Source organism: Emys orbicularis, chromosome 24 (assembly GCF_028017835.1).
Source record: "Emys orbicularis isolate rEmyOrb1 chromosome 24, rEmyOrb1.hap1, whole genome shotgun sequence".
NCBI lineage: Eukaryota > Metazoa > Chordata > Testudines > Emydidae > Emys > Emys orbicularis.
Window position 1 is genome coordinate 3,480,183 of NC_088706.1, and position 26,587 is coordinate 3,506,769.

A 26,587-nucleotide genomic window follows, 5' to 3' on the forward strand; every position below is an offset into this window, starting at 1 on the left:
GCAGACTCCAATCCCAGCTCCCTGGCAGTTCTCTGGCAGCGGGCATTGGGCCACGCCCAGGGGATGCCCCGTTTCAGTCAGGGCAGGCAGGAGGGGGTACAGGAGAGACCTGAGAAAGGCAAGGGGCCTAGAGGAGCGAGAAGGCCTCTACGGGTACCTGCTCCTCCGCTGTCCAGATAGGCCGGGCCTGCTGGGTGCGGATGATCTCCTTGAGGCTCTGGTACCAGGGGTCGGTGCTTCCGCCGAGGCTGATGGTGGCCGTGAAGAGGTAGCTGTAGTTCTTCTTCATCTTGACGGCCTGCGCGTAGAGGCGGCGGGAGCTCTTCTTGGAGTCGGGGGCGAGCCACTGGCGCATGGCCTTGATGCCCTGCCGGCTGTCGGGCTCGCAGAACACCACCACCGGGTAGTACTGCACGTAGTTGAGCCGCTCCACGGCGGACGGCGTGATGTCCAGCAGCGCGTGCTTGTCCTGCGGAGCAGGAGAGGGGCTGGGTGGGACGCTGGGGGAGGATCGTGGGGGCGGGAAGGGAAACCTACGGGCGGGGTTCCCCCGCCCCGGAACACCAGCCGGGAGGGACTGGGCCATCCACTGCCATGAGCACTGGAATACAGCTCTCTGGGCCCCCCGCCCCCTTAGCAGGGGGATCCGCACTGCCTGGCCTCACCCCCCCCCCCCCCACTTCCCGGGCAGACACAGCAGGCCCCACACTCCCTCAGGCAAGACACCCAACCTCTCGCCCCGTGGACAGGGGTAACATGCTGGTCAGGAGGCAGCCAGCGTGGGCAGAGCATCCCTCGCTATCCCTGCCCTGCGGGGCCTCACCTTCTCAGCGATCTGCCGCACCGAGTCCAGTTTGATGACCTTGGCCGACCCCCCGTCGCGGCCCACGCTCTCTGGGGAACAAGCACAACACGGCAAGGGAGACGGTGAGAGTGTCTCTAAGCCGGACCCACTGATTGTGGGAAATGGCATGAGGGGCCCCAGGGCATTGCAGGGGGTGTGCACGGATGGGGGGGGAGGAGGGGCAGAGAGGGGCCCCAGGGCATTGCAGGGGGTGTGCACAGACGGGGGGGTGGGGTGCAGAGAGGGGCCCTGTGGCATTGCAGGGGGTGTGCACAGATGGGGGGCAGGCAGAGAGGGGCCCCAGGGCATTTCAGGGGGTGTGCACGGACGGGGGGGCGGAGAGGGGCCCCAGGGCATTGCAGGGGGTGTGCACGGACAGGGGCCCCAGGGCATTGCAGGGGGTGTGCACAGACGGGAGGGGGGGTGGAGAGGGGGCTCCTGACCCGTCTAGCTCAGGAGGAAGCCGCCAGCAGTCTGGGCAGGTGAAGATGCAAAGCAGCGGGCAGATGGGGGTGGGGGAAAGGGAAAGGGACGGACAGACAGACAGACACACACACACTGCGCATGGGAAATGTGGAGGCCCAGGATAAGGAAGCAACTGGGATCAGGGCCACATCCCTGAAAGGGCCCCTGGACTGCGGGAGACTCTCAGCATTAGCCACGGCTGAGGGAACACTTCAGCAGGGCACGTGGGTCCCGCCAGCTCTAGCCCAGAGCACCCGCTCCGTAAGCCGGCTGCGCACGGGAGCCCTGCAATCCCCATGGAATATCCCAGGACAGGACCCGTCGGACGCTCCCGGCTGCCCTTACCGGCGATTTCAAACTCGTCAGGCAGCTCCGTGCTCAGCTTCTCCATGGCGATGTCCGAGATGGGCCCCAGGATCACGACTGGCCGCCTGAAGCTGGCTGCGGGGAGAGGAGAGTTCAGCGAGCCGGGCACCGTGTGGGACACAAGATCTGACTGAAACACTGCAAGCCTCGGGCAGGCCCCCCGCCCCTGTGCCACCGCGACCTGTAACGGGCCCTCTGCCTCCCAGGCTGGGCGTAGATGGGCCCAGGGGATGGCTGCGAGCGGCAGGACCAGAGACGCCAGAGGCCTCAGGCTGTCGGAGTGTCCAGCTTCTCAGCATTCGCCACGGCCGCAGGGTCAGCCCAGCCTGCAGGGTCAGCCCAGCGGGCTCCCCGCTACCGCCTGTGCCACTGCTGCTTCCACGTGATCCCTGCCTAGGCTGCCAGGTCTCTCAGCCTGTGGGAGGGGCCCGGCTCCGGTGGGCTGGCAGGGCTGACTGGAACGCCCAAGGGGCGAGCGACCGGCCCTCGGTTAGCCGGGGGGAGGAAGAATCGGCAGCCTCCTCCCTAGGCCCAGAGTCAGGCAGCTCAGTTTGGCTTTTGAGGAAGCTTCCCAGCCTGTTTGTCTGGCCGATGGGTAGCAGCTCCCACGAAGATACCAACCCTGCCCCCCCGACCATTGCAAAGGGCAAGGCACGGTGAGGAGCAGGCCCCAAGTGCACTCCAGGCAGGGGACCCCCCCATCTCAGCAGAGAGCAGGTGGGCAAAGCAGCTGCCCATGCACGGGCAGGGCCTGGGGCAATGCCTCCCAGGGGACAGCCCAGTCCAGTGGGCCACCAGGGAGTGCAGGGCCCCCCTCACATGGACAGGCCAGCAGCAGCCAGCCTCCTGGGCCAGGGCACAGGCCAATCGCTCCCGCCCCCAGGCCTGAAGGATCAGCCCCCCAGCACCGCTCCCCTGGACCAGCCCCGGGCTGGTGGCCACGCCCACCTTCCCGCAGCACCACCCTCTCGTAGGGTGGATAGTGGCCCTGCTTGGTGAGAGCCGACAGGTCCTCGCGGCTCTTCCGCAGGTTCTTCTTGGCCCCCCGCAGGCCCCGCAGCTTCCAGAACTCGGCCCGGGCCCCGGAGGAGCTGGCGACGGAGGTGGCCTTCAGGACGGACTCCAAGCTGGCGAACTGCTCAGCCCTGCACCAGAGGGGGAGGCAGTGTCAGCATCGAGAGCCCCAAAGCATCTCGGGGCACCCCCGAACCAACCACCTCACTGTCCCTGCTCCGGCACAGCCAGTGTGCCCCACGGTCCAGTGCTGGCGAGCGTTTCCAGCACCGCGACCAGGGCGCCTGGGATCCCCTCCAGGGGCCGATACCAACTCACCTCCTCCCTCGGTGCCCCCCTTTGTCGGTGGGAGGGGCTGGCGAGCAGCAGACACTGCGAGCGCTCAGTATGGTTATCCCAGGAGCCGTGCCGGGGGCAGAGAGACGCTCTAAGCCGCAGAGCCCCGTGCAGCGAGACCCAGGGTGCATTTCCTTGCAGGGCACACGGCCTGGGTCACTGGATTTCCGCCTCGGCACGACAGGAGCAATGGCCCAGCAGTGCTAGGGCGCAAGTCCTGCCCCTTCTAACCTTGCAGGCGTGGCAGGAGGGTGCTGTGCCGCAGCTCCGTCAATCCTAGGGCATCAGGCTGCCCTGCAAACAACCCCCACGGCCTCCCAGGAAGAAACCATTGTCCCCGTTTCACAGCTGGGTAAACTGAGGCAGAGAGCTGGAATGTGACTTGGCCTCCGGACACATGGCCACTTTGTGGCAGAGCCAAGATTCCCAGGGCTACCACTGGACCATGCTTCCTCCAAGGAGGCCATGCAGGGACAGAGCTTCCTCTCTCTGCCCCAGAGGATCGCGGGCCTCCCTCCGCGGTAGGGTGGGTGGCCGGCATGACTCTGAGGCAGAGCAGCTCAGGACAGCATATGTGGGGCTGGCGGGTTCTTGGCCCCATAGCAGCCACCTGCCCAGGCCCTGCCTGCTGGCCCTGCTGCTCTGTCGCTGCCCAGGGCAGAAAGCTGGATTGACGACTGCCCGCCATGGGAGCGTCATGGGCCCCTCAATGGGCTCTCGGCTGCAGGTGCCTGGGGGTGGGGAGGTTATTGCAATCCACACTGGAGGACGTCCCCCCACACTCCCTTAGTGGCTCCGGTGCCCTTAGCTCAGCCGCAGCTCCCAGGGCTCAGTGCCCCCACTCTGAGATTCGTGCCAAGGGCCCGGTCCCCCCAGCCTGCCCTACCTGCTCCTGTTGGGGATGATTCCCTTGTCCAGTTCCTGCAGGTCCCTGCCCATGCGCACGGCCAGCCAGCTGCCCAGCTTGCCGCGGTACATGGTGTCCAGCACGTGGAAGACCTCGCCCCGCGTGAAGCTCAGCCCAGAGGGAGCGTCCTTCTCGAAGTCGAAGTGCGTGCGGATGTGGAACGAGTCCCCCACGTTGGACTTGAGCATCTTCCTGTAGACTGGGAAGGCCAAGACAGGGCCCATCAGGGCGAGGTGGCCATGAGAGGAGGGGGCATTTGGGGGCCAGCACACAGGGAAGATGGAGGAGAGACGGGCCGGCTGCATTTGTGCAGCACCTTTTACTGCCCAGGTCTCAAAACCCCTGTGGAGAACAAGGGACGGTCTGCGTAGAGGGAACAGAGTCCCCCAGCGTGGCTCATGAAAACCGGGAGCAATCAGCAACACAACCGAGCTGGAAGGAAGATGGACCCCTCGCAACCATGGAAACTCTGGGAGCGTGAGCTCAGCGTCCAGGGAGATGGGCAGAGCCCAGGCCAGAGCAGTGCGCGGGACGGATGCCCCCCCACCATGAATGAAGGTCGGGGAGCAGGAGCGTGCAGGGCAGCAACCCCAATATAGGTCACGTTGGAAACAAAAGTGAGTGGCTGGACGAAGCAGGAGGCAGCTCTGGTTGGGAGGTACAGGCTAGATGGGGGAGTGGGACCCCGTAGAGAGATCGGGCACCAAGAGCCTGGACTAGATCCCAGGCCTGAATTCAACCCAAGACAGCGATCTGCCATAGGGACATGCGGCTTCCCTTTGGGTCTCCCTACCGGTGTGAGTGTAGCTACACCAGCCCCACCCCTCAGTCCAGATGGCTGTCCTGGTGTCACACGGGTGCCAGTCCTGTAGGACGCTGGTGCAGCCCATCTGCACTGGAGGCTGGCACTGATGTAGCGTCCCCGGCATGGTGGCTTGCGGTGTAGAGTTTGGAGTGGGTGTTGCAGCACCTGAGGGTTTCTCTGGGATGCGGTCGAGGGCTGGGTTAACTCCCACCCACCTGCGCTCAGTGCAACAGGGGATGTGCCTGGGCCCGTCCAGCACAGCTGGGATCATGGGCACTCCAGGGGAGCCCGAGTTCCGGGAAGTCCCAGGCTGGCCTCGTCTCTTGCCCAGCTTCCCAGGGGAAAGGGGAGGAAACACGTGTGGGCAGAATAACGACGGGCTCCCAAGGGACAGACGTGGGTGCCCATTGGCAGCTCAGCCACAGGCAAGGACCAGCCAGCACCTGGAGCGGGACCTTAACACCCGAGCCCCAGCACCCTGCAGCCGCAGACTGGAGGCCAGTTGGTCACTTACTGTCCTGCTTGCCCTGGGTCAGCAGAACGACCTCCTCGCCCGGCGGCAGGGACAGCAGGTACTGCACGGCGTCCTCTCGCGTCAGGCTCTGGAAGCTGGTATCGTTCACCTGCCAGAGAGGAACGGGCCTTAGCGCCGGCGTCCCCCGTCCATACAAGGGCAGGAGCAGCACACGGCCAGGGGAAGGGCCTGCACGGGGACGGCGCTCAGGCACCGTAGGGCCAGGCTAGTGCAGGGCTAGTGGCTGGAGCTGAGGCCCAGAGTGAGGATTCCCAGCTCCGTGACCTTGGTGCTTACGATTCCCTGTCGGTCACACTGACCGCACGAGGAGGTTCAGAGGGACGTGCCTGGAGATCCCTGCCTGGAAGGTGCTAGAGGGAGACGGTGGAGCCTATGTAGTCTGTGTTCTGGGTCCCCCTCTAGGCCAACCCACGGAGGAGGAGCCGTTACAGGGCCAAGGCTCCATCACACCAGTTGTAGGGGCTTGTGTTTTTAGCTCTGGGAGCTCCCCGGTTCAAGCCCTGGGCTGCCAGCTGAGATGGCGGCCGCTTCAAGGAGAGCGGGGGGCCCGGATGCCTCGGGGAAGAGCACGGACGTGCTCGGGGTATTCTAGACATGCAACGGGTGGCACTTTCGCACTGCAGGACGGCCAGAGGGTGTGACCGCTCCTGGGCGAGCCCCTGGAAGTGCTCACAGCAGGAGACGAACGCTCCTGGCCGGGGCAGGGCTAGACTAGAGGTTGGGAGAAGCATTTCCAAGGTCGTCTCCCAGGATTAGCTTCCAGCAGGGTGGCTCCTGGCACTCCATTCGTGGGTGACTCTCCACACAGGACGAGGCCCCTTAGCGGGGGTGCAGGGCTGCTGGGAGCCAGGGGGTTTGGGAGGCTAGAGACGGTCACAGGACGTCCCAGCCCATAGGGAGCTGAGCCAGGAAACAATCCCAGGATTTTGGGCTCCCCTGCACTTCCCAAGAACAGTAAGAGCCGCACTGGACGAGGACCCCCCCCTTTGCGCAGGGAGGGTCAGGGATGCAGCAGCACTTTCATTCCAGACACACTCCCTCCCCTGCCCCCTTGTTTGCAGTGGTACCTGCAGAACCTGGTCCCCCTCTTTGATCCCCTGGCCGGCCGCGGGGCTCCCCTCCTGCACGCCTGCCACAAAGATGCCCACGTCATTGCCACCAGCCAGCCGCAGCCCGATGCTCTTGGCCTTCACAAAGCGCACGATCTTGGCGTCCGGGCTGTACCTGCAACCGGGAAGAACCGCAGCGTGAGCTTGGAGCAGCGGAGTCAGCGCTGCCATCGGAGCAGACAGGTGCCAGCAGCTCATCGTCCCCAGCCAGCATGGGAGGGCTCACGGGCACTTCACCACCCCTCAGCTCCTCCTACCTGCCCTGCTCCGCGCTGGCTCCATCGCGGCCCCATGAGCTCACCCCCTGCCGAGAGCCCTCCTCTTTGGCTTCAGAGCTCTTCTTAAACCCAGCTATTTCCCATCGCCCCCTCCCCCTGCCAGCCCTCTGCTGTGTGGCTTCTCCCCAGGCTCGCTCAGGACTGCGACTGGGCAGGGCCCTGTTCTGTCTGCACAGCCCCGTGCACCTCCGCCATACCCACGCCTAGACACGGCTCCCTTCCCCAGCTAGCCCAGGGAGCACATGGCAGCAGCTTACCCATCCTCCTCGCTGGCTCTGGCTGCGAGGTGGCCACTCTCCTCAGCGGGCTCCTGGGGATCTGAAGTGGGAGAGGGTGGGGTAAGGTGGAGCAGCCCTGGACACTCAAGCTGCTTTGAGGGCTGCAGGAGGGACTTTGCTGGGGCAGGGGGGTTGGAAACAGGGAGTTTGACTGCCTGGGTGTGGTGTGTGGCTCAGTGCTCCAGAGATGGCTTATGAAGATGGGGACGTCCATGCTGCTGACCTCAGAGCTGCAGGCAGCACCGCCAGAGAGCAGCGCGCCCTTCTGCAGGGGCTCGAGAGCAAAGGACGCTGCAGGGGGAGAGACGCACGCGGGCCATCAGAGCGCCCGAGACTACACAAGGCTGCTGCCAGAACACAGCAGCTTGCCCGGCCTGGCTGGGAGCTCTGCCCACAATGTCTGTTCAGAGCCTGGCCTCACTTATGGGAAGTCAGTGCTGGTGAACGGCCCCTACCGACAGCCTTGGAGACTGATGGCCTCTGCTTCGCCACAGAACAGGGGCAGCACAGAGAGCGGCAGGGTAGGCTCCCCCTCCCCCAGAGCTGCCACTCGCCCCTCGGACCCCCAACGTATCTTCAGCCGTGCCCTGGAGAGGCCTCCTCTCCAGACAAGCGAGGAGATCGGTTTCCAGGGTCCCACTCAGTCCTGGCCCCGCCACTTAGCTGGACAGCCAGACTTCCAGCGACTCCTACCCATGCTGGTGGTTCCTGCCATGAAGTCACCTGAGTGCCAGGAACCAGATGGACACATCAGCCCATTCCCAACATGCAATCGGTCACTACCCTGCTGGGCAGGGCGGGGATGAGACTGCCCCGCCCCAGTCTCCAGAGCAGGACAGGCTGGACTCAGCCTCGAGGCTCCCTGCCTAGCCCAGAGGAGACCCAATAGCCAGGACTCACCTGGGACAGGAGCATCGTTCTCCTGTACCGTCGCTGCCGGCTCCCTGCTGAGCTGTCTCCCCTCCCTAGAGCAAAAAGAGATGTGAGAGTTAAGCAGGACTGCTGCTGCTCCTCCGTTTGTGGGACAGGGCACTTCACCACCACAAACGAGAGCTTTGTCTGGAGGAGCCAGGGTCGGCCTCAGCTCCATCGCGGCCCCATGAGCTCAGGGAAGGGGGCTCTGGTCCCATTCAGAGAGCCCTTTCCCACAGCCCCTTGCCTGGGAGAGCTCGGCTGGAGGCACGGGGACATCCTGGGACTCGCACGCATTGGGCTGCCCCTGCAGCTCCCCTTCACGCCGCAGCAAGTGCACGGGAGGCGGGGGGAATGGAAGTGAGGGACTGGAGACGCTCAGTGGAGCTGCCAGCTGGAGGAGTGTGCTGCAGCTGGGCTGCCTGCAGTGCTTGTGGGGTTAGGGCCCTGTTGTACTGGAATGGGTTCCCTAGGGAGGTGGTGGAATCTCCTTCATTGGAGGTTTTTAAGGTCAGGCTTGACAAAGCCCTGGCTGGGCAGATTTAGTTGGGGATTGGTCCTGCTTTGAGCAGGGGGTGGGACTAGATGACCTCCTGAGGTCCCTTCCAACCCTGATATTCTGATTCTACTGGGCATGGCACACTGTGCACTGCGAGCACACTGCACGTGCACACACTGTGCACTGCACATGCACACACACTCCCTGCTCCAAGAAGCGTGCAGTCTATGCAGCAGGGTCTGGCTCTTGACCAGCAGGCAGCCCACTCTGCCAGGCTGCCGTCCCCTGGTAAGTGCTGTTCCCTGGGGCGCAGGCCCTGCTCAGCTCTGCAGGGGAGAACTCTGATGGCTCACAGCACCCAGGCTCCTCTCTGACAAGCCACAGACCAGCTGCCGACTGGATCAGGCAGGGAGATGCCCATGCTGCCCCTGCCTTCTCCTTCCACCTATCATCACCTGCCTCGCTCTGAGCCCACACAGAGCCGCCCATAGCAGGCTCCAGCAGGCACCTGCTCCAGCCCCTCCCTCATCCACCAAGGAGCCCTTAGAGAGGCGCCATCCGCAGGGCTGTCCTGGCAGGGGAGAGAACAGCGACTGCCAAGCAGTGTAATGTCCCGTGGGGCAGATGGCCCCGGGCTGCCGTTCTCTGGGGCCGTGAAGGCAGAGGCTCCTGACGGTTACGCTATGGGATCCAACTAACAGACTCCCTGGGAACTCCGCGTAGGCTGCTCCAGCTGGAGCGGGAACATTGCCTAGGAAACTGGGTGAGGTTTGCGGTGCAGGTCAAAGATGGGGAGGTCGCCTTTAAACTAAACTCAGGGCCCAGCTCCACATAATGGCGCCACTCGGCACTGGCTCCTGGGCACGGCGAGGACTCGTACACGCGTTATTCATGTTACAGAGGGGAGAGGGGGACAGGCAGAGAGCAGCCACCGAGCCAATCAGCGGCAGAGCCGTGTCGATCCACAACCCCAAACCGGGGCTGTCTCTCAGGGGTCTGACGGTGCCTCAGGACAAGCCGGCTGCTGGGGAACACAGCCGGGGCAGAGGGGGAGCGGCCCCTCCGCCTGGGGTGGCACAGTGAGGGTCTGATGACTCGAAGGGGGACGGGGTGGGGGGGGGGGGAAGAGGAAGAGACAAGTGGCTTACGATAGCGAGTTCGTCCTGGAGGCCTCAGGGGCCCGCTGGGGGCTCTGTGCTGGGGGCGGGTGGGACAGTTCGGAGCCAATGTCGGAGATGTCTAGAGCACAAAGGGGGGAGAGAAGACAGCACAGTAGAGCCAGGCACGCCAGCGCACAGGTTCATTTCCCTCCTCAGCTCTATGGCAGTGGCAGGCGTGTGACCCGCTGAGTGATTGGGGGCTGGGGAAGGACTGGAGGACTCTTGCTGTCTGATGCAGTGAGACAACAACGGCTTGGAGGCAACAGACCAAGTATTCAGAGCCCATGGCCCTGCCGTTCGCTCGAGAACACCGGCGAGTCTGCCACGTGCCGCTCCACTGCTGACCTCCCTAGACGCCTAGTGGCAGCGCCTGGCTTCTCCCTCCAGCTTGCCCAGCACGGCTGCAGCTACTCAAGGAGCAGATCTGGCACAAACCCAGCCCTCGCCGGACTGGTGTGCACCGAGCACATAGGCCGTGCCGCCGGAGGACTCTGCCTTTTGCCGAGGCTCCCAAACAGTAATTACCCCACAGAGTCCAACCCCCTGAGCACCATGGCAATTAGGTCACCGTGACCTTTGAATTCAGACAGCAACTAGATACTCGCTGCTGCCCTGGTGTGTTCTCCCCCCTCCCCAGCACTGAACATGGCACTGCCACGCCGCCTGTACCCAAGTCAGCCACAGAACACGGGTGTCCTGGCTCCTTCCACCTGGAGGCTCCCCCGGGCCCCCGTGACTCCGCTCACCGTCCAGCCGCGAGCTGTCGCTGTCGCTGTCCCTCACTTGGGGGATGTTGACCAGGAACTGCCGGTTGTCCCGGAACACGAGCAGCCTCAGCGTCCCCTCTGACCTTTCAATCAGCCTGCGGGTGTCAGCCAGAGACATGTTCTCGCTGGTGACACCATTAATCTAGCCAGAGGGGCAGAGAGAGGGGGCGGAGGATTACAGAGCTGCCTGCCAAGTACCATGCTCAGGGGGAGGCTGCAGCCTTCCCTGGGGCTGGGCACAGCCGAGAGCAGGGGGGGTAGCGAAAACGGAGCCTATAGACCAGAGTAAGTCCAGATCCGCCACCCCCCCCCCCAGCTAATCTAGGGATCCACGCTGGGGAGTGCAGCGCTGAGTCAGTCACACTCCCACATGCCAGCCAGTGTGTCTCATATCAGAGCGCCCAACGGGAGGGGTGGGACTGTTGATTTAACGGGCAGGGCCAAGGCTGGCTCTGGTCCCCATAGCTACCCTGCTGCAATCAGGGAAAGACATTCCTTTGGACAATGCAGGCAGGTATGAAGCCCAGCGAGTCCACGTGGGTATTGGGACAAGGAGTTTAATCATGCTGTGTACACATACAGGCACAACACAGTGAGGAACAGCAGGCCTGTTAACAACAATACTCCCCACTACTACAGAGAGGGGTTTTCATCCAGAGATTTCAAAGCACTTCACAACCATGGTGGGAAATATCATTAGCTCTTAAATAGATGGGACGCTGAGCCAGGAAGGAGGTATGTGGTTGGAGTGTGAGCACGCGCACACACACACACACACACACACACACACACGCTTGCTCTCCCTCTGTCCCCAAACCACCTGCTGATGGTTGGGTGGAAGGATCTCTCACCATAGAAAGACCTCTGACTATGTACATAAGAACGGCCATACTGGGTCAGACCAAAAGGTCCACCTAGCCCAGTATCCTGTCTGCCGACAGTGGCCAATGCCAGGTGCCCCAGAGGGAATGAACAGAACAGGGAATCACCAAGTGATCCATCCCATCCCCCATTCCCAGCTTCTGAACAGAAGTGAGAACAGAAAACTAGCACCATGTTTAGAAAGTTCCCCAGACAAGCAGCACCTCCTCACGTGCCCAGCCTGTGAAACACACTTGCAAATCGAGTTTAATTATAGTTGTCTGTTCTGACCCTCTTGCCAAGGCCTCTTGAACAAATCCACTTCAGCTTCTGTATTTGTATGCATTAAAAAATAAATCAACCTCTCTTCCCCCCCCCCCCCCCCCACACACACACAAAGCGTCAGTGGTGTCCTCGTTTGCAGAGATCAGGTTATGTACAAGTCTGGCTGGGAGGGGGCAGGGACCATTAAATAAACTGGTTAGTAAAATGTTGACCTCGACTAGCTCTGCTGAGATAAAACCTGTCTGTGCCTTTTCGCCACTCAGCCAGCTAGCTAAGTAACTCCATGTTAAACACACCTTGGCTGCATAGGTGCTGACTCTGTGGGTGCTCCAGCCCATGGAAAAAAATTAGTGGGTGCAGCCAGCGCCTCCCATCCACCAGCTGCCCCGCTAAGCAACTCCTCCCCCTCCCTCCCAGCACCTCCTGCCCGCCACGATCAGCTGTTCCGCGGTTTGCAGGAGGCGCTTGGGAGACAGAGGGAAGAGTGGGGATGGGGCACACATGGGGGAGGAGGTGGAAATGGGCAGGAAGAGGTGGGGCACGGGTGGGGGTCTGGGGCAGAGTGGGGGCAGGGAAGGGGGTGGGGGTTTGGGGTCAGATGGGGGGGAGGGGTTTAGAGGACCCACGGGATCCAGAGGAAGCCAGCACCTGTGCTTGTCTGCAGTGAAGACAAAGCCGGAGTAATTTCGGGTCCAGTTTTTGCACAGACAAGGCCAGAGGGTTGCTTTGGCCAGGGGAAAGGCCCGTAGATTGGGTTCTTTGTGTGCACTTCTCTTTCACTGTACCTGATGAGCACTCACCTCTGTTCAGGTTTTCAGGGGCCAAGCTCCACCCTGGGGCAGGCAGGCCACCGCGTTCCCCGTTTGTGTGAGGACTCAGTTCGTCCAGACAGTATGATGCAGGCGCGGATGGCAGCTCTGTGGCTAACGCTGCCCCAGGCCCTTCCTTTTAACTATCTCCTTCTGATCCCTCTGGAATACTCTTTTGAAGGATTTGTAATTAGAAATTTGGCAGGTTTGGAGTTTTCTATGGTAATTTGGGGTTTAAATGAGGTAGTTGTTAAATGACAGTTTTTCAGGCTGGTGCGTACACACACGCACACAGTACCAGGTCACCAGAGTGGGTTAGGAACAGATACATAGTGATGCTGGTACAAGCCCCTAGTGCATTGAGGTGCACGTGGCAATAAACTAGACTAGCTGCTGTGTTCACACTAGGGGCTGTGCCGTTAACTACCTCCCAACCCAGCCAACACAGTTCTGTCGGTAAAAAGACTATCTAGTCCCCAAAACAAAGAAACCCTCCAAAAACATCTAAACCCACAACGCTTGCTCCAGTTGTTCAGACAGGGGATGTGTGTCTCTTTTGGAGCCCTGTGGGTTCCAGGCCATGGTGCAGCCTCCTCAGAATGCACCACACAGCAAGGAATGCATGCCATTTAGTAAATGGGGCTGTCACCACAGACACGTAGGCCTGGAAGGGCCCTCGAGTGGTCGTCTAGTTCAGTCCCCTGTGCCGAGGCAGGGCCAAGTATTATCTAGACCATCCCTGACAGGTGTTTGTCCAACCTGCTCTTAAAAACCTCCAGTGATGGAGATTTCACAACCTCCTCAGGTAATTTGTTCCAGTGCTTAACCACCCTGACAGTTAGGGGCTTTTTCCTAATGTCCAACCAAAACCTCCCTTGCTGCAATTTAAGCCCATTGCTTCTTGTCCTATCCTCAGTGGATGAGGAGAACAATTTATCTTTCTCCTCTTCAGAGCAACCCTTGAAGACTTATGTCCCTCCTCAGTCGTCTCTTCTCCAGATTACACAAACACAATCTTTTCCAATCTTTCCTCGTAGGTTGTGTTTTCTAGACCTTTCACCATTTTTGTTGCTCTCTTCTGGACTTTCTCCAGCATCTCCCCGCTTTCCCAAGGTGTGGGGCCCAGAGCTGGACACAGTACTCCAGCAGAGGCCTTCGATGAAAAAAAGCATCTAACATCAGTGAGCAAAATCAAGGCTGCCCAGAGCAAAGGGGTGAAAACAGCAGAGGTGTCTGCGCGGAGCAAATGCCACGACAGAGTTTGGAGCACAGCATTATAACAGGAGGTTTTGAGCACGAAAGCACTCACAAGAGCGAGTGTCAGTCACAGGCTTTGTCTGAGCTAAGATAGATCGTGTTAGCTAGCCTGAGCTAATGAACGCGACCTAATAAGCCCCCATTAAGTCCCAGGCTAGACAAAGCCGTAATGGCCAAACCAGCAACCAGAGAGGTGAGGAAATAGCTGCTCTTGCAGAGGCAAGGGCTTGGGAGAGAAAGATCAGGAGAACGAAAGGGCAAGATGAGCCACAAGAAAGAGCAGGCGGAATAGCTCAGCTCCCTGCTGGCTCCGATAGGCTCCATCCTGGCAGGTCCAACCCCACGGCCGAACGGTGACAATGGGGCGGAGCGGAGCAGTGAGCCTCCCTTGGTTCCGTTGGGAGCGCTGAGGAGGAGAGTCTCAGAGATGAGAGGAGACCTTGGAGCTGGCGGGCATTGTGGACAGTCCTTCTGGGGAGGTTTTGCCCCATCTCTGCGCTGGGGCTGGCAAGGGGCAGATCAAGCCAGGAATAGGTTAGAACAGCCCAAGCAGAGCCCTAAGCTGTGCCTCCTCCTCCGCTCCCCACCCTCCACAGCCTCCCAGACCTGAAGAAGAGCTGAGCTCTGTGAGCGCCAAAGCTGGTTTCTTCCACCAACAGAAGTTGGCCCAATAGAAGAGATTCCCTCCCCCGCCTTGTGTCTCGAATAGCCTCCAGGGGCATTCCAGCAGCCGAGAATCGCTGGGGGGGGGGGAGGGGGAGTGCTCCCCCGCCCCCACAGAATGCCCCCTGTGCCAAAGTGACTGGGGGGGGGAGGGAGCTGGCTCCACCCATATTGGGTGTGGGAGGTGAACTGGATAATCATATGGAACAACAAATTACTTAGAAACTTTCAGACCGAGAAGAGACAGGGAGCAATCGCCGTAATTTAAACATTAAAATACAGAAACTCAAACCTCAAACCACCCACCCACCACACCCCACTCTGTCCTGTGCAATCTGACCTGTTTCTCACACAAATCTGGGAGATTCAGTGTGAAGCCGTTTATCAGCATCCACTCACACACCCACAGCTACTCACAAAGACACACATTGTCCACTCCTCTGCAATGCAACCCTACACCGCCAGCCTCCATGGTCACACCCAGGCAGCATGAATTCTCCCAAGGCGGGGAGGAGGAATACACACATCTCCTGGCTAGGAAAGAGCCCAGAGTAATCTACATGCCAGAGAGCCCCACCCCCACACCACTATGTCACATGACCTCGACCAGCTAAACCTATTCATCGGCCAAAAAAAAGTATGTAACCGTTGGAGTTGACGAGCAAACCATCAGTCACCTATTAACGTCTACAAATAAAAAGGCACAGGACATTGCGGAATATTTGCATGTAATAACTTACTAGAAGTGAAAATAACAGGAGTACTTGTGGCACCTTAGAGACTAACAAATTTATTAGAGCATAAGCTTTCGTGGGCTACAACCCACTTAAAGCTTATGCTCTAATAAATTTGTTAGTCTCTAAGGTGCCACAAGTACTCCTGTTATTTTTGCGGATACAGACTAACACGGCTGCTACTCTGAAACCTTACTAGAAGTGGAGACCTCAGTAATAAAGTCAGAAATTAAGGTCTCGTCCCATAATATGCTACAAAATCAAACCAACTGATCAGCTAAGAAGTATAAGTTCATATCTAGAGCTCAATGCTTTCAGGTAAGTGACATCACTCATCATTATACACCGATTGCTCATCTTCAGCTCTCACAGAACACGAACCCCACAGTTCCCAAAACTCAGCTCCATGTGCCACATGCTGTCAGAAATAAATCCCAGTAATGTTACTCCGATTGCCAGCTCTTTGGGGCAGGATCTGAGTCTCTGTTCTGGGTTTGTCCAGCACCTAGCGCCTGGGCCACAACTAGGCTCCTCGGTGCTATGGCAAGACACCTAATCAGCAGGCTAGACTCCAAACTGCAAATGGTAGGCAACAGCGATTAATCCCACGGGACAGTGGTGTCAAACAGAGGGCAGTTTTCAGGCTGTCCGAGTGGAACTTTGGGGCCTGTGGCCAAGTAGAATTGATTTGCTTGGGGAACAGAGTGTGAGTTTGAACGTTCTTGTTGATAGAACCATCGAAATGTTGGGCTGGAAGGGACCTCCAGAGGCCATCAAATCCAGCCCCCTGTGCTGAGGTAGGACCAAGTAAATCTAGGCCATCCCTGACAGGTGTTTGTCCAGCCTGGTCTTACAGTCCTCCAGTGATGGGGATTCCACAGCCCCCCGGGAAGCCCGTTCCAGAGCTTCGCTACCCTGAGAGTTAGAGAGTTTTTCCTAATATCTAACCTAGATCTCCCTTGGTGCAGATTAAGCCCATTACTTCTTGTCCTCCCTTCAGTGGACATGGCGAACAATTGATCACCTCCCTCTCTGTAACAGCCTTTAACATATTTGGAGACTGATCAGGTCCCCCTCCGTCTTCTGTTCTCAAGCTGTGGGGTTGTGTGTCTATGTTTCACACTATTTCCTAAGGCTGGGGGGGCATGATTAACTTTTACTGGTTTCCCCCCACCACCACTTTGTTTTTAATATTGGTCCATTGAACCACGTGGCGGCAACACCCAAGTCACGAGCAGATTGGAGAGGAGTTTCTGCTGTGCCTCCCATCAGCTCTAAGGTCTGCCGGGAAAAGGAACTTGTTGTGATGGTGGGGGTCAAAACAGCCCCTTTCAAGTGATGCTGAAGATAGTTACCCCGCCTACACTGGCAGGGCAGACATTTCAAAGCCATTCTGGGGCCGGCAGAAATAGTTTAACATCTGTTATTAAAACAGCCTCATCTTCCTACTGCAGAGAGCTCCCAAGAATCTCCAGACCACATGGCCCAGGGACAGCGTCACACCCTACACCGAAACCCAGCATCAGGCACAAGCTGATGAGTGCACCAATCCTTCCAGACCTCTGCATACCTTTAAAATGAGGTCCCCCTCGTGCAGCGAGCTGTCCTTGGCAGCCAAGCCTGTCTCTGTTATGTGTTTGATAAAGATCTGGCTTCCCAGCTTCAAGCCATATTCTGCGCCCCGGGGAGAGAGAGACAAGTCAGGTTCAGGGAATGGAACTAGAGAAATACCAGATCTGGGGTATCAGGGAGACAGGTCCTCGCTATGAGCCCACAGTACCCAGCGGGAATCCTACGGCTCCAGCTGTCATGTTAGCCAGGTCACAAACTCCAGTCGCTCAGGCCTGGTGCGCGTACACAAATTGCACCCATTTAACTGGCTCGGTTTCTAAATTGATTTAGTTAACTCAGTGCAATGTGGCCACAGACCCAGTGTGTAGAAGTGAAGATATTCCTTCCTATTCCACCCCCCAAGGCATCCCCTCAGCCAGTGAGCCCCCAGACTGCTCAGCCTCGCTGGTGTTAAAGGCCCTTCGTTTCTGAGCCCTCAAAAGTCATCCTGTTCTGCCCCTCCCGCACGCCGGGCAGCCTCCCCCAGACTATGCAAAGAAGAAGGATGGTTCATTCCCACTGGAGGGGGCTGGTGGGGAGAGAATGGGGAAGCTGCCTCTTACCTTCGCCCTCTTTCTGCTTCACCAGAACCGAGCGGATGGGTTTCATTGGAACCTCCTGGCGCGGCAGCCTCTTGAACCCAGACACTAGCGCAAGCCCATTGGTGTCCCCTTCGTGGCCATAGCCGTTGGTGGAGTGTTGTCTATGGTAACTCTGCCTTTCAGAGCCGCTGTCTGGGCTCTGTCTCCTGTGGCTGCCATCCTGGCTCCGCCTTCTGCTTCTGGACACCTGCCTTCGATTGTCATCCCGAGAGTGGCCGGAGCTCCTCTCACTGGAGGAGTCTCCGTCATAGCCTCTACTATAATCCGCGTCGTCCTGAGGCCGGCTCCTGTTGTGATTGTCGTACCTGTATCCTTTCCCGGTGCTCCGCGGCGATGACTCGTCTCCCTGGTATCCGTACTCCTCATCAGAATCGTATCGGACGGTGTTGGGAGAGTGCAAGGAGTCGCTGGATAGTGGCTGGCTGGTTTTGGTTACAGGAAGCTGAATTTTCTTTGGTCTCTTCACTGTCTGCAGGTGGGAAGGAAGAAAAATTGGTTGGCAAATGACACGTACTCTGCACTCCCAAAAGAAAGCCACCACTGATTTCAGAGCACTTCACAGAGGGAGAAGAGAGTGTCTTAATTTACAGATGGGGAAAGCCACGGCATTGAGACATTAAGTTATTTGCCCCAAGCCCCATAGCAAGTCAGTGACAGAGCTGGGAGAGAGGAGCCCCCTGGTTTCTATACTAGAAAGTTGTAGCCCTTGAACTATCCTGGCACAGACAAACCGGTTCAGCGCCCCCTCGCGGGAACGCAGTTATGCTGATAGAAAGGTGCTTTGTACCAGTACAGCAAAGGGAAATAACTATACCAGGACAAGGCACCTTTACACTGATGTAACTGCAGCCACACTGGGGCTTAGCCTGGTGTAACTAGTTCAGTAGTCACACCCCGAGCCAAAAACAGTTACACTGGTAAAACTGAAGTGAAGACCAGCCCCACGAGTCCCTTCCTCGAACTCCTACGTGTGTGCATTGGAGGTGACTGACTAATGGGATCCAGACTGTTCCATGGTTCAACGGGCACAGATAAGAGGGAGATGAGCAAAGGAGGAGCTGCGTCGTCTCAGATTAAACACGGAGAGGACAGGACATGTCAAGAGCCACGTGGTCCCATCTGTTTTTTGGAGAGTAAACAGCCAGACTGAGGAGTGGCCAGTCCCACCAATGCAATGACATATCGCAGACCTCCCGCCTACCTCCACCCTCCCCGCGCCCCTTCCTTCCTTGGCTCATGCTTACGAGCCAACCGTGCCCTTCGCCCCCTCCTGACATTGTGCCTTCCTCCCCGCTGGCTCATGCCTTTGGAACAGCCTCTCGAGTCATCCTTAAAATACACCCAAGGGCCCACCTGATGTATGACGCACTCTGGCCACAGTGACTCCACACTACACCGCTGGTTCTATGCTGGGCTGCTGCAGACCGAGAAGGGCCATTAGCATGAGATCGCTTTGAGGCAGAGTCTCAGGCATTCAGAGCAGTACAGCTCCACGGGAGCAACAACAAAGGTCCCAGAGCCACTTTGCCTAGTAGTGCCCATTCAGTAGGGCATGATCGACGAGGGCCGTCCATCTTACCGAGGGCTCCCCCCACTCTGCCAACACTGGCCTGAGACAGAAGCGAGCACAGGACTTGGAGCCAGGAACTTCTGGTTAGAAGCTAACATTTTAATAGGTCATTTTTGGGGACAGCCTATATCTGGGGTAATTTGGTCCAGGGTTCCCAGTTTCATACTACAAATTCTGGGCCAGGCCCTGGACTGACGTGTGACGTACCTATTTTCAGATCTGAGTACGTACATAGATTTGTAGAGAGATTTGAAAATCCAGCTTTAAACAAAAGTGCGGATGCAGCTTTACTTCCGGTGCTGCTACTCACCGCCCCAGAATGTTTGTAGTTGGCTTTGAGCTGCGATTGCTTACAATTATTCCTAGAGTTATCCTCTTTCACGGTTTGAAAAGTTTGCAAGGAGTTAGTGCCCTGCAATATTTTAAGACGCTGGTTTATTCCTGCGGGTAACTTGCTAGGTTAACAGGGACCAAGACACGCCAATCTAAACAAGCCATGGGGTGGAAGAACCAGGGCTGTTGCTAGCCATGAAATGCTTGGTAGAAGGGGGACCCAAATCCAGCCCTGGTGTAGTGGATAGGGCCTCACTTATTCAGGGTACATTTGCACTACAGAGTTAACTTGAATTGCTCCTCTCGAGTGAGAGCGGCCACTCTCCAGCTGCTGTGTCCACTGGAATTAACTGTGCTGGGGAGTTGCAGCCAGCTCCACGAGGGCTGCGTTTAACCCAAGGACAGACAAGTGGAACATCCGGGCGGGAAAACTTGCCCCACATCAAGGCTTTACGTTGGACCCTTGTTACCTCTCCTCCCACCCAAGCCAAGTCAGCCCCTCCCAGGCAGGACGCTTACGATGTTGGCTAACTTGCCACAGGTTTTGAGCGTCTGGATGGCAAAGGAGGAGGACACGTTCTCCATGGAAAGGCCGTTCACCATCACAACGTGATCTCTCGTCCTGGAAAGGAAAGACTCAGGTCAGGCAGATCCCTTGCCAGGGCACAGGGGAGAGCACGATAAGGCTCCCGAGTGGCTAGGAGCAGCCTCTCAGCCTAGGCAAACGCCGCCGCAGTGACAGTCTGACCCACGCTTCGCCCCCGGAAATTCTGCTGATGGGGAGCATGTTCATTTGCAGCTCCGCAAAGGCAGGTCCCACCCCAGAAAGGGCAGGAGACCCTCCCAGGTTCAAAGTCCCCATGTCCTCCAATCTGCACCCCCATTGGCCTCTTCCTTCCCCAACTCCACCCCCGAGTCTGCCTCCTGACACCAGGTCAGAAGCCAGCAGCTGGGAAGGCAGATCCCCTCAGGGAGCTAGTGCACCAGGGACCTTCCCAGCAGCTGCTAACTCTCCCCTTCCTCCCACACTAGTGACCCCAGCAGACCCTCCTCCCAACCCCCACGAGGCATGTTCTGAGCATATGACTGGAGCCAGGACCTCCCGGGTTCTAACTGACTCCCTCTCTGACCTTCAGCCAATCACACCCCGCTCTGTGCCTCAGTTTCCCCAAGCATTTGAAGTGTTGCTTCCTCTCCTGAGTAGAGGGGGACCCGGATCCAAGACACCCCAGAACTTGGGGAAGTTTGGATCCTCTCTTTGCTCATAACACTTTTCTCAGTGAATCCTTCCGGCCCCGTCTGCCACTCACTGGAGCCTGCCATCTGCTGGTCCGCCAGGTACCACATCTGAGACCACGATAGAGGGGTCCCCAGCCAAGCCGCTGGGACGGTCCCTGCCTCCTGAGATGGCGATGCCAAAGCCCCTTCGAGGGTCCTAGTGCGACAGATACATACAAGGTCAGGCTCTGCACAGCGGGTACCGGCTGCAGATGGAAGGAGGATGGGCACGAGGGGCAGGCAGGCATTTCTGAGTGGCAGCTAAGCATCGCTAATGGCACTGCTATAAGCCGCTTCCCTGGCAGGCCAGTCGCATCACTGCCATGAACGGTGGGATCCAGCTGGCACAATACCACAAGGAAGCTCACGCTGCTGGGGGGCTGCTTGGCACGGGCCAGACACTTCTAGGGTCACCCCAGCTGGCTTGCGCTGCCAGGCTGGCGTTAGCAGGGCCCCACTGGGAAGCAGCTCATGCTGCCAGGAGCCCAGTCACAGCAGAAGGCCCCATTCAGGAGGCTCGGCTGAACCTCAGTGTCGCCACCCACGATTAAAGCCCCAACGCCCACCCTCCCGGACGGAGACGGCGCAGTGCACAAGCTCACCTTGCTCAGCGTCACAGTGTGCTGCTCCCAGATGACCATCTCCTCCATGGCTGTAACCTGGGAGCCCGGGGGAAAAAGGACGGTCAATTAACAAAATCCGATTGTTGCCCCAGTCTCCAGAGAAGGGGGAGGGGTGGCCAATTTGCTCCTGTCACTTCTCTAGACCCCCAGAGATCTGGGCATACTAGAAATCACTTCTAGCTGCAAAGAAACAAGCTGCCTTTTTCCAAACGAGGTAACGTCCTCCTCCCACCTAAACCCACCCTTAAATAATAGACTTGCTCTCTCTGCAGCTGCAGCTGCAGAGAGAGCATCTCCCATTAAGGGGGTGTCCAGGCAATTGGGGTAAGTGCACTACAAACAGACAGCAACTCTCAACATAGAGGTCACCGGCAGGCTCATCGGAATGCAATGAGAGCGAATGAAGCCAGGGAAGCAGTGTGTGTAATAGTTACAGCAAGGGACTGAAACACTGTAAATCATGTCATTAACCCGTGCCTTGGTTTCCCCAAACTGAACAGGGATTATACCAGTCTACATCAACAGGGGATTAGAGAGGTTTCTTGGTGTTTGTCGAGCGTTTAGGGAGAAAGCTTCATCATTAATTTCTGGAACCCGATACCCATAATGGTTCTGTTTAAAAGGGTCCAGTTTAGTCTGCATTGTGGATTACACTCGCTGAGACAGACTCAGGATTAGAGCCCTGCAAATCTGGATTGTCCATCAGAAGGGACCAGTGGGAGCGGAGAAAGAAAGCTGAAGGAGGGAAGTGACCAGCCAATTTCACCAGGACTGTGTCTACTTCTTGTGAAAATCAGCATTGCCTTCCCAGAGCCGGTAGCTGCACAAGATCCAGTCAGTTAGCTTACACACGGGTCCATGATTTGAACATATCTATTCAAATTAGGAAGAAGGACCTAGTTTCTACAACATGCCTGGCCCTCTGGATGTTTGCCTATCAAAAGACAACAATAAGTGCTTGTCAAGGTTCCCTCCCCACTCTGAACTTTAGGGTACAGATGTGGGGACCCGCATGAAAGACCCCCTAAACTTATTTTTACCAGCTTAGGTTAACAGTACGCTGCCACCACCAAGCGTTAACCAAATATTTAGGGAGAGCCACTTGGAACTCTGCCTTCCCCCAAATATCTCCCAAGTCCCTAACCCCCCTTTCCTGGGCAGGCTTGAGAATAATCCTCCCCAAGCCCCTACACCCCACTCCCTGGGAAGGCTTGAGAATATCGCCTCACCACTTAGTCCTGGTGAACACAGATCCAAACCCTTGGATCTTAAAACAATGAAAAATCAATCAGGTTCTTAAAAGAAGAATTTTAATTAAGAAAAAAGGTGAGAGGCGTACCTCTGTGAGATTAGAATGACAGATAATCTCACAGACAATCAGATTCAAAACACAGAGGGTTTCCCTCTGGGCAAAACTTTAAAGTTACACAAAGAACCCAAATTTACCCTCCCTCTTATTTGCAAAAGAACTCACAAATAGAAAATAAAAGTAATCTAACCATTCCTTCTCTAAATATTCACAACCCTATGGGAGCGGGTTGGCTCCTTCTTTCTCTGCCTCCAGTAAAAGCACACACCCAACACAGACCAAAGACTTTTTTCCCCTTCCAGATTTTTAAAGTATCTTGTCCCCTTATTGGTCCTTCTGGTCAGGTGTCAGCTAGGTTATGGGAGTTTCTTAACCCTTTACAGGTAAAAGAGGAATTAACCCTTAACTGTATGTTTATGACAGTGCTGATTCCACCTTTTCCATTCACAGAGCTCACTACTACTAATACTACTATCACCATTCACAGCTGGGGAAGCTGAAGTGCAGAGCAGAGATGTGACTAACCCCAGAGCACATGGAGTGACAGAGCCCGGTACAGAACTTAGCCCCATACCCTGGCCCTGCTGAACAGCGGGAGGAGGCCAGTGATCCAAGAACAGGTAAGAGGAGAAGCTGCATGGTTACTTATTGCTAAACAATTCACGTGGGCACTTGAGAATTAAGCTGTGACACTCCGAGGAGGCAATGCCAGGGATTAGCTAGCAGAGCACACGGTGGGTGCCCCTCCTTGCTATCCCTGCTCACGCCTCCCCTTCGTGTTCCTACAGAGGGTCTTAAACACTCCAGCCCAGCAAGCTGAGTCCCTGGAGGAGGCACGTGGGGCTGGCATGGCGCGGAGAGCAGGGCACACCCTGACCACCTCCACAGCCTGCCCTCTGGGGAGCTGGAGAACTCAGCCCTTGGCCAGGACACAGACAGGAGCTTGTTCTGAGTCAGTCGGCTGCCAAACGCTGGAGAAGACGCGGTACACCCCGCAACTGCCCCAATTAGGAACCCAGCTCAAGTGGACGCAGCCGCATCAGAGCCCCAGGCGGGCGGCACGTGAGTCACCTCACCAGCCTTTCCTCTCTAGGGATTCGAGTGCAAGCGTCTGCAATACACGTCCACGTGGAAGCAGAGGGGCTTCTAGCCAAAATTAAACACGTGCCTCCCACGGAGACAGCGATTAGGAGTCAAAGACCCACAAATGCTGCGCTTGCAGTTACTGTAACCCACGGAGTTTAGAAACGCTGCATGTTATGAGCCTCACCTCCTCCTTGGCCTGCCCAGGGGTCAGACCACACCAGATACAGCCCCCCAGCCATCACACGGGTCCATGGGTTTAAAGTATCTATGCAAATTAGGGAGGGGAATCAAGTTTATCTACAGGTCAGCCAATCTGCAAGGACAGACGACAGTTCCTACTGCATGTCGGAGTATCGAAGGACAACAACATATAATGAGCACTGGTACAGCATTTAATAACCTATAATTTACCATTTAACAACATATAGTAAGTGCTTATACAGCAGTTTCCAATCATAGACTTCAATAATAATAATATCACCCGTTTACAGATGGGGAAACTGAGGCACAGCCGCGACTGATCCCAGAGCACATGGAGTGACAGAGCCAGGAAAGAACTCAGGTCCCATACCCTAGCCCCTGCTCCCCAGCGCACTGATGCACAATTAAGCAGGGTGAGGTCTGTGATCCAAGAAAGGGAAAAGCAGAAGCCTGCATGTTCTCAGCCTGGTTTCAAGTACTGAGCAGACTGTGGATTCTGAGTGAGCAGCCCATGCTCCAAGGTCATTATGAGGCACCTGCAGTCTCAAAACGACCGGAACTAAACACCGTGCAGTTCAGATCTTGATGGACAGCCTGATGTCTGAGAGGTAGGGAAGGATCAGCGATCGATCAAGTAACCCAGACCTTACCCCTCCGAGGGTAGGACTGTCTGTCGGGGGCTGGGGACCGGACAAGCAGGGGGCGCTGCTGGTCAGGACGGGGGTGGGGTACATTGGCAGAGCCGGGTGGAAAATGCTCTCCCATTGTGCCAGCTCCAGCTGCCACCAACCCCACGATTTTGAGCATTAACACCCACTCCCAGAAAGGGGTGAAATCTAGAGACCTCCCCGTCCCTGCTCCTCCTCAGCAGCAGTTTTTGAACAGCAGGCACCACCCTCCCAGCACCTTTGTCCCCTCAGTGAAAAAACCACCAGCAGCATCACCTGGGACTGGGCACATTTCAGTGACTACCAAGGTCCTGGCTCTGCCCCAGGTAGGGTTGCCAACCCTCCAGGATTGGCCTGGAGTCTCCAGGAATTAAAGATTAATCTTTAATTAAAGATTATGTCATGTGATGAAATCTCCAGGAATACAGCCAACCAAAATTGGCAACCCTAGCCCCAGGACTGCGTCAGTGGAATGACACCAGAGTAAGAGTGGAGGCTCAGGCCCGAAAGCCCTTATCAGTGTGGAGAAAACCACTCACAAACAACCCCCCAACCCAAGCAGGTCAGCTGGGCTGAACATCCCTCAGCAGAAAGTGTATCTGTTGGCAGGACAAGAGGCATTCCACACCCCAAGAGGAGGAATCCTGAGCAGGAAAGACATGCAGATGCCCAAAGAAGGGAACAGCCAAAACATGGTGTAACAAAAAGGACAGGCGGACAAAAGACTCGGGGAACTGGAGAGAGGGTTTGAAATCCACAAGCTGCAGCGACTGATCAAACCAGTGATTCCCAGGCCTGGATCAGCTTGCTTCCTTCTGCAGAGCTAGTACCGTCAATAGTGAACAGACCAGGCCCTGCAGTTGCTGCATTGCAGGGTACAATTAGAGAAGGGAGCAAGCCATATTTAAAATACCCCAAAAGTTTGAGGGATCTCTGATTCAGGCCCTTCTCTAGCCAAACCTTCCGTCTGCAGGGGAAATTACGCATCAGGTGGAATCCCTGGGTTCGGCAGACAGAGCATTCCCCACAGCACAGGATTACTCAGAACAGCTGCCGTATCAAAGTAGTAAACACAATCTGACAAGAAAGCAAAATACATCACCACCCAAGTCTGGATATGCCTGAAAACCAACGTTTGCAGGGTACAGCATGAGATGCGATAGGACGGTGCAGCTCCAGGCAGAGCATGTCTGCACCGTGCACAAAGCCAGTCCTGGTCCAGTGAGGTCAAAGGGTTTTTTTGCCATTGACTTTAACAGGAGCAGGATGGGCTGTGTGCAGCCTCTCCTCAGAATCATCCTGATGTTTGCATCCTTCCCTCTTGAACTAAGTTGCTGGTTCAGATCTCAGCCAGGCTGGGAGTGAGCAAAAGCTGCGGCCATTGGCTTGGATAAGATTGTTTTCTTAGCCTAGAATTGCTGTCCTTTGAACAGGAACTGGAGCAAGATTTGATGTTGTTCTAAAATACCTGCTCTGGGAATTATTTGGGGGCCGTTCTCTGGCCTGTATTCTACAGGAGGTCAGCCCACATGATCACAGTGGTCCCTTGTGGCCTTAACATCTATGAAATTGATGATTGCCTGGTATCTGGTGTTCCCCTGCCCCACGACGGCTGTTCCCACGCACAGCACTCGCAAAGCTACTGGCCCAGGAGCTGCTTCACCGAACGCACACACCTGCTGGGGAAAGAGACTTGCCTGAAATCTTACAGCCATATTCCACAAAGCCCCGGGCTGCTGGCTGCTCCCATGGGCAGGGCTGGCCCTGGGATGAAAGGGTCCAGGAGCTCCCGGTAGCAAGGGAGACGATCTGTGCGGAGCAGGTGTGCAGAGGCCGAGAGATTCTGTGGCCAGCTGCAAGGTTCAGGCACTTTACAATCAGCTCTTCCTTCTCCCAGGGAGATGGGGGCTTACACCTGCTGCTCCGCCTCCTCCCCTGTTCCACGGCCCGCCTCCTGCTGACACACCTATTCCAAGAGACCAGGCTGACGTGCTCTCAGGTGCTCTGCAGGTAGCCAGCTGACCTGGGTCCCAGCCAGTCTCCTGCCTGCACTTCGATCTCCGCTGGCACAAGACTCCAGGCCAGGTTTTACAGGGGAACAGAGCTGCAGGAGGTTAGGTGCAGGCAGGGAACACGGAAGGCATGACACAGGTAAGGGCGTCTGACACCGATTCCAGCTGCCCTGGGCAGGGAGCCTCTCTGCGCTCTTGGGAGGAAGGAGAATGCCGAGCACAGTGTTTTTGCCGCCTCACCACCACATTCATGATGTATCCACAAGAGGATGGTTCCCAGTCGCTATTACACGGATTTGCGCCAGATGAGATTTAATGGCACCAGGACTCCTGGGAGCCCGTGGTAAAGCCAGAGGACAGAGCTGCACAGCGAAAGCTGGGCCTGGGCTCACTTACTGCAGCTGGCTTGA

The 26,587-nt window shown here is 57.1% G+C and overlaps 1 protein-coding gene across 1 annotated transcript in view; it reads right to left on the minus strand.

Moving 5' to 3' along the window:
- The window catches only part of TJP3 (tight junction protein 3), a 28,398-nt gene extending 2,518 nt beyond the window's left edge, over positions 1 to 25,880 (minus strand). Inside the window, exons 1-17 of the mRNA XM_065422386.1 lie at positions 25,863 to 25,880; positions 20,881 to 20,937; positions 20,311 to 20,435; positions 19,520 to 19,622; positions 17,059 to 17,566; positions 16,455 to 16,558; positions 10,255 to 10,417; positions 9,497 to 9,587; positions 7,838 to 7,902; positions 6,917 to 6,977; positions 6,340 to 6,496; positions 5,252 to 5,360; positions 3,912 to 4,131; positions 2,624 to 2,820; positions 1,655 to 1,750; positions 824 to 894; positions 158 to 469 (exon numbers count right to left, since the gene is read on the minus strand). Coding sequence (XP_065278458.1) covers positions 158 to 469; positions 824 to 894; positions 1,655 to 1,750; positions 2,624 to 2,820; positions 3,912 to 4,131; positions 5,252 to 5,360; positions 6,340 to 6,496; positions 6,917 to 6,977; positions 7,838 to 7,902; positions 9,497 to 9,587; positions 10,255 to 10,417; positions 16,455 to 16,558; positions 17,059 to 17,566; positions 19,520 to 19,622; positions 20,311 to 20,435; positions 20,881 to 20,937; positions 25,863 to 25,880 — 2,457 coding nt within the window. The remainder of the gene's footprint in view (positions 1 to 157; positions 470 to 823; positions 895 to 1,654; positions 1,751 to 2,623; positions 2,821 to 3,911; positions 4,132 to 5,251; positions 5,361 to 6,339; positions 6,497 to 6,916; positions 6,978 to 7,837; positions 7,903 to 9,496; positions 9,588 to 10,254; positions 10,418 to 16,454; positions 16,559 to 17,058; positions 17,567 to 19,519; positions 19,623 to 20,310; positions 20,436 to 20,880; positions 20,938 to 25,862) is intronic.
- Positions 25,881 to 26,587: the final 707 nt, after the last annotated feature.